This window comes from Oncorhynchus keta, chromosome 37 (assembly GCF_023373465.1).
Source record: "Oncorhynchus keta strain PuntledgeMale-10-30-2019 chromosome 37, Oket_V2, whole genome shotgun sequence".
In the NCBI taxonomy this organism is placed as follows: domain Eukaryota; kingdom Metazoa; phylum Chordata; class Actinopteri; order Salmoniformes; family Salmonidae; genus Oncorhynchus; species Oncorhynchus keta.
The window spans coordinates 16,245,053-16,258,159 of NC_068457.1; the positions used below are offsets into that span (position 1 = coordinate 16,245,053).

At 43.2% G+C, this 13,107-nt stretch overlaps 1 protein-coding gene across 5 annotated transcripts in view; it reads left to right on the forward strand.

The window, feature by feature from the left end:
- The window catches only part of LOC118370253 (beta-1,3-galactosyltransferase 1), a 126,092-nt gene extending 122,092 nt beyond the window's left edge, over positions 1 to 4,000 (forward strand). For all 5 annotated transcript variants that reach the window (XM_035755182.2, XM_035755184.2, XM_035755180.2 and 2 more), the window contains one exon: positions 1,617 to 4,000. In XM_035755182.2, the coding sequence (XP_035611075.2) occupies positions 1,886 to 2,875 (990 nt within the window). In that variant the 5' untranslated portion in view covers positions 1,617 to 1,885 and the 3' untranslated portion in view covers positions 2,876 to 4,000. The remainder of the gene's footprint in view (positions 1 to 1,616) is intronic.
- The last annotated feature ends 9,107 nt before the right edge of the window (positions 4,001 to 13,107 follow it).

Genomic DNA, 13,107 nt, shown 5'->3' on the forward strand with positions numbered 1-13,107 from the left:
AGAAATGTAGTGGTTAATTGGAACTTTTGGTGGTTCATTGGAACCACTCGATATGATTGGTCATATAAAAACCGTGGGACCCAAAAGCATAATGAGTTCTCTAACTCCCCCTTGTGGTGGTCTAGAGCAATGAAGCTGTGACGCTGGGTACTTCTAAATCCCGCAACGTAAGCTCGGAGGTACCACTGTATTGTGGGATTCATCTTTGGTCTCGACATACAGGTAACTGCCAAAATAATGGAAACACTTGTGTAAATGAGGGATACAAAGTATAATGAAAGCAGGTGCTTCCACAGAGGTGTGGATCCTGAGCTAATTAAGCAAGTAACATACCATCATGCTTAGGGTCATGTATAAAAATTCTGGGCAGTTCATTATTTTGGCCAATATTTTGGCTACCATGGCTATGTACCCCATCCACAGGGGGGCATAGCCTGTTGTAATTTGTAGAATCTATGCCAATGTGCATTGAAGCTGTTCTGGCTCGTGGTGGCCCAACGCCCAATAAAGACACTTTATGTTGGTGTTTCCTTTATTTTGGCAGTTACCTGTACATTTCCGCATGGTGTAAAACAGTTTTTCATCAACACACCTATAAAGACACACTTTTTTTTATTCCACACCACAATCAGTAGTCTCACTGCTGGTAGCAACCGGTGCATGTTCCCTGAGTAAAACCCAGTAGAGTGCCTCTCACTTCTTGTTACTGTAATGATGGAAAAATGCACTCTTTACTTTGATCCAGGACCAATGCTGTTGCTGTCTGTGATGGAAACACTCACTGAGCATGGTGGGCTTTTTATCAGAGCTGACTGTCTTTAATCATGTCTTTCATCATCAAAGCGAAACAATGGTTATTTTGTGATTCATTTTGCTCCGTCATAAACCATTCTAAAAAGCAGTGTGTGTGCATACGTATATACCAATGAGATATATATCCATACAACTCATAATAATGGCGCCAGAGCATTGTGGAATTATTTCTCTGGATGCTACAGTACCTATTCCACCAAGTGAGGAAGAGCTCATTACTGAACAATATTTCCCGTCATGCCAAGATCAATGTGTCATTGAGAGAGAAAGAGGAGAGAGAGAGAGAAGAGAAGAGCAGGAAAGAGAGAGAGAGGCAAGGGAAGAGAGAGATATAAAGAGAGAAGGAGGGAAGAAGAGCGAGAGAGAGAGACAGAGAGAGTGAAAGAGAGGACCCAGAGCATTTCCCTTGGGAGTGTTTCTTCTTGAGGAGACTTTCAGAGAGTAAGAGTGATATTGCTGATTTAACACAGCGTATGCAGCAAGGGAAGGACAAGTGGAGATAAACAGTGTTTGTAAACACAAAGTAGCCAGAACTAAAGAAGAAGAAAAAGCAGGACAGAAACACACCGCCAGAGGACGGCTTGGAGAAGTATTCACTCACCTAAAGCTATAGAGATCGTCTTACATGTTGAGTTATTTGTCACTATAGGAAACAAACAAAGAGGATCTTTCTGTATGTTTTTCTAAGATCATACTAACCCTCCTCATAACTCCACGCAAGTGAATACTCTAATTTTGCCAAAGAGTTCTGAAACCTTCTTGTTAAGGCTTGACTAAATTGTTTTTTATCTGTTTTTGTTTAGAATCAAGTGCTGGCGAGAAGAATGCAAGGGAACGCCCCTAATGGAATGGAATAGTACAATGGCTGCCTCGAGGAAAAACGACAACCCTCCTTTTCAACCAGAATCCCACCACTAGGCTGTATTAAAGCAGTCAGGGGTACTGAATTAATGTCAAGCATCTCGTGGAGGCAGCATCATGCTGCACCGCTGGAAGTAGCTGGAGGACCACCCATGGAGATTCCGGCTTCTCGACGTTCTCAATGCTCCTAACACACACCAAGTAAACAGAAATGCCTTCAAAGGTCAGCTGCTTATACTTGTTGACGGTCGTTTGCTGGGCTAGCGCTCTCTGGTACCTGAGTCTGTCCCGTCCCTCCACCTCCTACGTGGGCCAGCTGTCCATCCCCATCCGCCAGAAGACCAAGCTCACCAAGAACGTGACCTTCAGCAATATACGGACTCGGCCGCTCAACCCACACGCCTTCGACTTTGTCATCAATGAGCCCAAGAAGTGTGAGACGGTGGCACCTTTCTTAGTCATCCTGATCAGCACCACCCACAAGGAGTTTGATGCACGTCAAGCGATTCGAGAGACGTGGGGCGACGAGAGCACGTTCAGCGATGGCGTTCGCGTCCTCACACTCTTCCTGCTTGGGAGGAACACAGACCCGGTGCTCAACCAGATGGTGGAACAGGAGAGCCAGATCTTCCACGATGTCGTGGTGGAGGACTTCATAGACTCCTACCACAACCTCACCCTCAAGACCCTGATGGGCATGCGCTGGGTGGCCACCTTCTGCTCCAAGGCACAGTACGTCCTCAAGACGGACTCGGACATCTTCGTCAACATGGAGAACCTGGTCTACAACCTCCTCAAGCCCACCTCCAAGCCACGGAGACGCTACTTCACGGGCTACGTCATCAACGGAGGTCCGATTAGAGACATGCGCAGTAAGTGGTACATGCCCAGAGACCTTTACCCTGAGGCTAAGTACCCGCCTTTCTGCTCGGGCACTGGGTACGTGTTCTCGGCAGATGTGGCCGAGCTCATCTACAAGACGTCCCTGCACACCAGACTGCTTCACCTGGAGGATGTGTACGTGGGGCTGTGTCTTCGCAAGCTGGGCATCCACCCCTTCCAGAACAGTGGCTTCAACCACTGGAAGATGGCCTACAGTCTGTGCCGCTACAGACGGGTCGTAACGGTCCACCAGATCTCCCCGGAGGAGATGCACCGCATCTGGAATGACATGACCAGCAAGAAACACCTCAAGTGTTAATCAGCTACCTACAGTTAGTGCCAATATGAGGAGGTCCGGAATTCTTCTTCTTCTTCTTCTCCTTTCTTGCTTCTTCTCTTCCTCCTCCTCTGCCCCTTCCTCCTCTTCCGATCTCTGCTTTTCTTTGTCAATGTACAGCACATGATCCTGAGGGAACGGTACTATAACAATAACCTTCTGGCCGTTTGCATAGTCCAAGAGACGCTTCGCTAAAAGCCTCTTTATCAGACCAAGGTTTCTCTCTGCTGTTGAGTTTAAAGGCCACAGGTAAGAAAATAAAATAATTATAGACATTTTCAGAAATATATTTGATTAAAATGACTCGATGACTTTACTTTACTCTTATGAAAATCAAATAATGTCCCACAATGCAACAGTATGCCATTTGCACCATATGTTGTTTATGAGATGAAATCCCTAAAAACACAGAGGTAAGAAGCTTAGCAGTGGAACAGAATAGCTCAGATGCTATTAGGCTAATCTATGTAGGCAACGCTGCTAATTTACAGAAAAAGTCTGGCCCCATTACTGAAGTAGTAGGGATGATAAGAAATACCAAGATATACAACCTATGTAAAATGCTCTGCTGTCAGTTAGGTTGATAATGAATGTCCACTCTTAATTTACCAGTCTTTGTATATTTAATAAAGATGTATTTGTGGGATGTACTGTTTTGGTACCGCAACAAATGTTGTCATTGTGAAAAGACCATGATAAGTATACAATGTAACAGCGTGCTGTCGACATAGATTGAGTGTTCATTGGAATGATCTAAGATCGTTAGAACAGGAGACTAACAGTTCAATGGACTTACTGTGTGACACGACGGACATAAATGCCTCTGCAGTTGAGTTGTAATATATTGTTTTAAAGATCAAACCTATTTTCTTACTATGTATTTGGAGTCCTTTGTATTGTACTAGGTAGAGAATGGCTTCATTTCTTGAACACCAGTATTTCTTATGGGACGGTACAAATGGCGATGTAACAATATTAACCACATGCATTCCCCGGTGAATGTTATTCTATCTGTATGTGATGTGCAATAACTTCTTCGCTCTTTAAGCCGCGCAGAGTGTTATATTTTATATTACTTGAAGCCGCATTACATTAAAGACGTATTTCATTTGAGAGTGTATCCCTTTTTTCCTACGTATTTGGGATTTTAAAAATGCTGTAATTTATTGTGTGTGATCCTAATAAGAGGGCAGTTTATAATATTGTTTAATTATTCAATGAGTTTTATTTCAATACATGCAGTAGACTGCCAAATACCTATTTATACCTGAACTAATGACTTCAGCTTTACCCAAGTCCCTCTCTGTAGTTGCAGTGCATCCGGTAATGAATTGTAAACATGTTCGGCGCTCATTAAGATTGCCTATCAACACAACTCTCTGTGTAAAGCTGTCAACACGCCATGAACAACTACTCAGAGAAACGCCTTCATGCTATGACTCTGAACTACTCGACTGAATACTCAAGATTTGCATTTGCTCATCTGTAGAGGTGTGTGTGTGTTTTGAGTTGTCAATTAGGCTCCCCATTAGCTGACGCCGTTGGCGACAGCTAGTCTTACTTGGGTCCGACACATACATTACAGACATTTAAAAACGTGTGTGTGTGTGTGTGTGTGTGTGTGTGTGTGTGTGTGTGTGTGTGTGTGTGTGTGTGTGTGTGTGTGTGTGTGTGTGTGTGTGTGTGTGTGCGCGTGCGTGCGTGCGTGCGTGCGTGCGTGTGTGATGTATGAATATAGCTCCAGTAATTGGTTCTTCCTATCTGTGAGAGCAGGTTTGTCAGATGCAGACAGGTGTGTGTGTGGCGGAGGTGAGAACACTTTGAAACACAAGTTTACCAACATGGCTCCTGGGAGCTGCTAGGAGCCTCTGGGGAGTTAGGTAGATTCTATATAGAACAAAAGGGGATTCTCAACAGTATATATGTTGAACACACAAAGACACACTGTGGTAAAACATTTACAGTGTTCTCACAAACAATATGGACTTGAAATCTTTGGGGACAGACACATCCCTATGTCCTAACCGTTTTCCTCAAAATAAGAGTATTCCCAGATGCTGTTCTGGTTGAAAATCTATTTGGTTAACTTGTGATCAACTTGAAACCCCTTGAAATGTAATTGGACTTTTAATACTGTAGATAAATGGTGTTTTGATGGCTTGCTCCATTCTAAATGGATCCACTTAACAACGTGTTCTTTCCCAGAGGTTGTTCAGTAGAATGGCCATTCAGCTGATGGTTTTCTATTAAATGACTCACGGGTGATATATTCACTATATGACTCATTTTCCATAGATTGCAGTTATATTTGCAGTGTTGTACAATAAACTGAACAATTGTGAATAACATACTGTAGTAATGGAAGACATGTGGACAAGGAGACAAGGACAAGGTGGCATCAGCCAGGCGGAGAAGACAAACTGCTGTGTTGACAGATAACGGTAGTTCTGGTGAGTCTTTGAAGTGGATTCATTTGTGTGTTTATTTCAATAGACTCTAGGCCATTGGTAAAACAAATTGGAAAATAAAGAGATTCAAGTTTCTTAGTAGACTTTTATCACATTCAAAGTGCATTTACGTTAAAAAAAACTGAACCACATAAAAATGTGCGACCCAGGTTTTTTTTTTAAATGGTACCAATCTGAGGGCAGCATGTACCATCTGCCATGGTAGCAAAGGGCTCCTTCAGATGAGGGCTCACTGAAAGCAGCAGGGCACACAATAGTTTTTATTTTCAGTGATGCTATTGTGTCACAAAATGATCTCTGAATATACAATGGGATTATGGAGTGTTGCTGTTGGTTGGTGCTGTTCAGTGGGAGGAATACGCATAGGGCTTTTCTGCATCTGTTTCACAGAGGGCTTTGGTGGATCTAATAGAGAGAAGTTATCTAGGTTACTCATTGTACACTGTTTCGAGTTGAGCCTGTGGTCTGTGTGTATGGGAGCACACACACAGGAAGAGGGGGGCGGGGATGCTGTTGCCCTGCTTTTCTGAGTGGATGAGTGCAGATCACTTGTTGTGAGTGTTGTGAGGAAAAGCCTTGAAATAGAAATGATCGAAGAACGAGACATTTTTATTCTAGTGCCAGTCTCCTGGGAGACAAGCTCCCCCACGCACACTGTGATGAAGCAGAAAAATGAGTTGATTATGCAGATTTTAAAATCTTATCGTTTTTTCCCCCACATCTGCCAATCAACAGCTATCTCCTCTGGAACTGTCTTGCAAAGCAGCGTGCCTTGCTGTATGTGAGCAGGCCTGTCGGTGCGTGCATGTAGGCTTACACATGCCAAAGCAATACTCCATCACATGGGTAAATACCCCAGCTCAATCCTCAGTGCCGAGTAGTTCCAAACATCTATTGACACGGTCTTGTACTCTGGAGAGGGCACAGTGTATTTGGCAGTTGGTGACATTTTCTTATTACTTAGAACTGACTTAAAGGTCAGGATGTGATGCAGTGCCTCTATGATCCTCCCACGTTTTATTCATCTTTGTTACAGTTGCTGGAGTTTAAAAGTGTGATAAATATGCATGAAACAAAAGTACATTTGTGTGGATTGGAATGTTTTGGGATTGAATTTGCATTGCCCCCCCCCCCCTGCAAATCAGATCAATCAGAATACTTCAAGAGAGGCAAGCAGAGAGACAAGCTGAGTTTGTGTTCTTGTGTCTGCTATCTTTTACTCCATTGAACCACAACGATAATATCATGCCCGTCACTGCAGTTTTTAGGGAAGGGATTTTGTCTGCCTCGTTTTTCAGACAACACTTTATATTTGCCCCAAGACGATTTGTGAAGGCAGTACTGGCTTGTGAAGGCAGGCTTTGAATATATGACATCAAATCACATGCAGACATTGCCTCAGACATATCTTATATTTGTAAGACATCCTGTTGACATGTAATCGCTAAAGCTAATGCAATACGTCATTCATGGAGACCCTGACTGCTTTGAACATTCAGTAGTCCAACAGTCCAATAGTTAGAGGATAAAAACGTAATATTCACTAAACACGTGTCATCTAAGCACAAAATCAACTCTGACTCATACTGAGTCAACTCTGACTCATACTGAATCAAATCTGACTCATACTGAATCAACTCTGACTCATAATGAATCAACTCTGACTCATACTGAATCAAATCTGACTCATACTGAATCAACTCTGACTCATACTGCTCATACTGCACGGTTGACATTCATTAATTCCCTCTCTTTCTGTTCTCTACGCCACAAGCCTGTCTGCATCTAAAACAACTGCTTCTCTTTCTCTGTCTCTTTCGCTATCTCTGTCTCTTTCTCTGTCTATGTCTCTATCTATCTCTGTCTCTTTCTCTATCTCTGTCTCTTTATCTATCTGTCTCTTTCTCTGTCTTATGTCTCTTTATCTATCTCTGTCTCTTTCTCTGTCTATGTCTCTTTATCTATCTCTGTCTCTTTCTCTGTCTATATCTCTTTCACTATCTCTGTCTCTTTCTCTGTCTGTCTCTTTATCTATCTCTGTCTCTTTCACTATCTCTGTCTCTTTCTCTGTCTATGACTCTTCATCTATCTCTGTTTATCACTATCTCTGTCTCTTTCACTATCTCTGTCTCTTTCTCTGTCTATGTCTCTTTATCTATCTCTGTCTCTTTATCGATCTCTGTCCCTTTCTCTGTCTCTGTCTCTTTCACTATCTCTGTCTCTTTCTCTGTCTATGTCTCTTTATCTATCTCTGTCTCTTTCACTATCTCTGTCTCTTTCTCAGTCTATGTCTCTTCATCTATCTCTGTCTCTTTCACTATCTCTGTCTCTTTCACTATCTCTGTCTCTTTCTCTGTCTATGTCTCTTTATCTATCTCTGTCTCTTTCTCTGTCTGTGTCTCTTTATCTATCTCTCTACTCTTTCACTATCTCTGTCTCTATCTCTGTCTCTTTCTCTATCTCTCTCTTTCTCTATCTCTGTCTATTTAGCTATCTCTGTCTCTATCTCTATCTCTGTCTTTGTCTCTTTCTCTATCTCTATCTCTGTCTTTGTCTCTTTCTCTATCTCTATCTCTGTCTCTTTCGCTCTCTGTCCCTCTATCCATGTTGTTGGACAACCCCACATTCACTTTCCTAAAAGTCATTAGATGACAATCTTAAAGATGGCTCTGAATGCGTCACATCCTTTATTGCCACTTCAACAGCAGGAAGTATTTATAGTATTTACCCCATTTCATTTCGTCCAAGACCGGGACGCCATTTGCAAACCATCAACCAGCAAAATGAAAAACATGACATTAATATTGAATTCTTCCTTATGAGACTTCCCTTGCCGTGGTGGATAGACAGGATTCAGCCCTATGTGAATTATGCTCTGTCATACATAACAGATGGATGTGATTTCAATGGGCCGCATACATCAGCCAGAGACTAGGAGGAGAGCAGTGAGACTGACAGATAATTGTGACACCCAAGGAAACAGAGGAATTCTCCTGTGATAAATGAACTCTTTAAAGTGCAGAATGAAACCATTCTGTTAGATGTGATGGAGATGTGAGCTAGGCCTATTCCACCTTCCTCCTCCGACTCCGACTCCGTTCATTTCAATGCATTGGAAAGTAGTAGTATTTATGGTTAGCGCCTCCCACCGCCTCAGACGAGGCAGCCCTGCTTTATTTGATTGTGCGAGGAGAGGCGGTCGTGCCCGTGGAGGTGACCACCATAAATATCTGATGGGTTTCATAAAGAGGGTGATTCAGACCACCACTGATGCTAAATAGACCAGGTACCACACTGAAGCACACCATGTCAAGGCAACTCCATTACAGAAACCATCCTAAAGCCAGCAGCACTCCATTGCTTAACATTACAGTCGCATGCCGTTATACCCCAGATCATCGCCTGTGACAGAAACAGTAATAGGTTACTTATGTCACAAGGAAGGTATTATGTTTCGGATGCCTCCCATGTCTCTTCTGTCTCCTTCACCCCAATCCACAAAGAAGATATTGAGAAATACCTGACCTGAAGTCCCCTTGTGATAATAGGCATTCTATAAGGTAAGCCTGCCGCTTACAACATCCTGTTTTGAGGCCATGTCTAGTATTGTACCATGGTGAATCACAGTGTTTATGTGGTGTTGTCTCAGTGGGACTGATAGGGGTCAAGGCTGTGTTCCTCTGTTCTCCCGACCATGACAGACTCAGCAGTGTTCACAGCAGCATACCTAACGCATCCGGACAGCTAGGAGGGTTCCTCTAGTCTACACTAGCCCAGCCTAGAGACTCAGCCCTGGGATAGCTCTGGGCAGCCCTAGCTTTATGAATCGTAGTTCGGATCACAATCAGATCCCGCTGGTTGTCTGGGCTAGTTGAGAGGTATTGCATTCAAAAGGATTTATCATTCATCATAATTATTTTTAACGTCCATTGTTGTTGTTTTTGTTGTTGTCACGCCCTGGCCATAGAGAGGCTTTTTATTCTCTTATTCTCTATTTTGGTAAGGCCAGGGTGTGACTAGGGTGGGCATTCTATGTCCTTTTTTCTATGTCTTGGCCTGGTATGGTTCTCAATCAGGGACAGCTGTCTATCGTTGTCTCTGATTGAGAACCATACTTAGGTACTCTTTTACGCCACCTGTTTTGTGGGTAGTTAACTTTGACTTTGTTCAGGGCACATGGCCCAAAGCTTCACGGTTTGATTTTGTTCTTTGTTTTGTCGGCGTCATTTTTACTAAAAAGAAAATGTACGCTTACCATGCTGCACCTTGGTCCAGTCCTTCAGCCAGCCGTGACAGTTGTCAAAAGGAGATTGTAATTGATAAGCTTTCAACAAACTTTGTTGTTGCTTTTGATACATTTCTGCTGAAACTTTAATGATCTCAGCAGTAATTTGAAATAATTCATCAGGTAGCTAATTAATTGATGAATTATTCAACGTGTGGACAGATGATTTGATTTAGGATGTTGGATATAAGACTGACAGAATTTGTTCAGAATACAGAGTGCTTCAGAGTAGGAGTTCAGCAGAACTTTTACGATGTTGATGACTCGCTATTGCCTCAGGCTAGTCTCAATATGCAAGACACATGACACATGAAGGAGAGATTAAAATTACTTATCTTCGTGATCAATCACTGCATTACAATCAATCTCCTCATCCTCTCAAACTGCTCTTTCCATAAGCCCTGTCAATACAACATCATCAAGCCAGCTCTTTCCATAAGCCCCGTCAATACAACATCATCAAGCCAGCTCTTTCCATAAGCCCTGTCAATACAACATCATCAAGCCAGCTCTTTCCATAAGCCCCGTCAATACAACATCATCAAGCCAGCTCTTTCCATAAGCCCTGTCAATACAACATCATCAAGCCAGCTCTTTCCATAAGCCCCGTCAATACAACATCATCAAGCCAGCTCTTTCCATAAGCCCCGTCAATACAACATCATCAAGCCAGCTCTTTCCATAAGCCCCGTCAATACAACATCATCAAGCCAGCTCTTTCCATAAGCCCCGTCAATACAACATCATCAAGCCAGCTCTTTCCATAATCCCTGTCAATACAACATCATCAAGCCAGCTCTTTCCATAAGCCCTGTCAATACAACATCATCAAGCCAGCTCTTTCCATAAGCCCTGTCAATACAACATCATCAAGCCAGCTCTTTCCATAAGCCCTGTCAATACAACATCATCAAGCCAGCTCTTTCCATAAGTCAATCATCATCAAGCCAGCTCCATAAGCCCTGTCAATACAACATCATCATGCCAGCTCTTTCCATAAGCCCTGTCAATACAACATCATCAAGCCAGCTCTTTCCATAAGCCCTGTCAATACACCATCAAGCCAGCTCTTTCCATAAGCCCTGTCAATACAACATCATCAAGCCAGCTCTTTCCATAAGCCCTGTCAATACAACATCATCATGCCAGCTCTTTCCATAAGCCCTGTCAATACAACATCATCAAGCCAGCTCTTTCCATAAGCCCTGTCAATACACCATCAAGCCAGCTCTTTCCATAAGCCCTGTCAATACAACATCATCAAGCCAGCTCTTTCCATAAGCCCTGTCAATACAACATAATCAAGCCAGCTCTTTCCATAAGCCCTGTCAATACAACATCATCAAGCCAGCTCTTTCCATAAGCCCTGTCAATACAACATAATCAAGCCAGCTCTTTCCATAAGCCCTGTCAATACACCATCAAGCCAGCTCTTTCCATAAGCCCTGTCAATACAACATCATCAAGCCAGCTCTTTCCATAAGCCCTGTCAATACAACATCATCAAGCCAGCTCTTTCCATAAGCCCTGTCAATACAACATCATCAAGCCAGCTCTTTCCATAAGCCCTGTCAATACAACATCATCAAGCCAGCTCTTTCCATAAGCCCTGTCAATACAACATCATCAAGCCAGCTCTTTCCATAAGCCCCGTCAATACAACATCATCAAGCCAGCTCTTTCCATAAGCCCCGTCAATACAACACCATCAAGCCAGCTCTTTCCATAAGCCCTGTCAATACAACATCATCAAGCCAGCTCTTTCCATAAGCCCCGTCAATACAACATCATCAAGCCAGCTCTTTCCATAAGCCCTGTCAATACAACATCATCAAGCCAGCTCTTTCCATAAGCCCTGTCAATACAACATCATCAAGCCAGCTCTTTCCATAAGCCCCGTCAATACAACATCATCAAGCCAGCTCTTTCCATAAGCCCTGTCAATACAACATCATCAAGCCAGCTCTTTCCATAAGCCCCGTCAATACAACACCATCAAGCCATCTCTTTCCATAAGCCCTGTCAATACAACATCATCAAGCCAGCTCTTTCCATAAGCCCCGTCAATACAACATCATCAAGCCAGCTCTTTCCATAAGCCCTGTCAATACAACATCATCAAGCCAGCTCTTTCCATAAGCCCTGTCAATACAACATCATCAAGCCAGCTCTTTCCATAAGCCCCGTCAATACAACATCATCAAACCAGCTCTTTCCATAAGCCCCGTCAATACAACATCATCAAGCCAGCTCTTTCCATAAGCCCCGTCAATACAACACCATCAAGCCAGCTCTTTCCATAAGCCCTGTCAATACAACATCATCAAGCCAGCTCTTTCCATAAGCCCTGTCAATACAACATCATCAAGCCAGCTCTTTCCATAAGCCCTTTCAATACAACATCATCAAGCCAGCTCTTTCCATAAGCCCCGTCAATACAACATCATCAAGCCAGCTCTTTCCATAAGCCCTGTCAATACAACACCATCAAGCCAGCTCTTTCCATAAGCCCTGTCAATACAACATCATCAAGCCAGCTCTTTCCATAAGCCCTGTCAATACAACATCATCAAGCCAGCTCTTTCCATAAGCCCCGTCAATACAACATCATCAAGCCAGCTCTTTCCATAAGCCCTGTCAATACAACATCATCAAGCCAGCTCTTTCCATAAGCCCCGTCAATACAACACCATCAAGCCAGCTCTTTCCATAAGCCCTGTCAATACAACATCATCAAGCCAGCTCTTTCCATAAGCCCCGTCAATACAACATCATCAAGCCAGCTCTTTCCATAAGCCCTGTCAATACAACATCATCAAGCCAGCTCTTTCCATAAGCCCTGTCAATACAACATCATCAAGCCAGCTCTTTCCATAAGCCCCGTCAATACAATATCATCAAGCCAGCTCTTTCCATAAGCCCTGTCAATACAACATCATCAAGCCAGCTCTTTCCATAAGCCCCGTCAATACAACATCATCAAGCCAGCTCTTTCCATAAGCCCCGTCAATACAACACCATCAAGCCAGCTCTTTCCATAAGCCCTGTCAATACAACATCATCAAGCCAGCTCTTTCCATAAGCCCTGTCAATACACCATCAAGCCAGCTCTTTCCATAAGCCCTGTCAATACAACATCATCAAGCCAGCTCTTTCCATAAGCCCTGTCAATACAACATCATCATGCCAGCTCTTTCCATAAGCCCTGTCAATACAACATCATCAAGCCAGCTCTTTCCATAAGCCCTGTCAATACACCATCAAGCCAGCTCTTTCCATAAGCCCTGTCAATACAACATCATCAAGCCAGCTCTTTCCATAAGCCCTGTCAATACAACATAATCAAGCCAGCTCTTTCCATAAGCCCTGTCAATACAACATCATCAAGCCAGCTCTTTCCATAAGCCCTGTCAATACAACATAATCAAGCCAGCTCTTTCCATAAGCCCTGTCAATACACC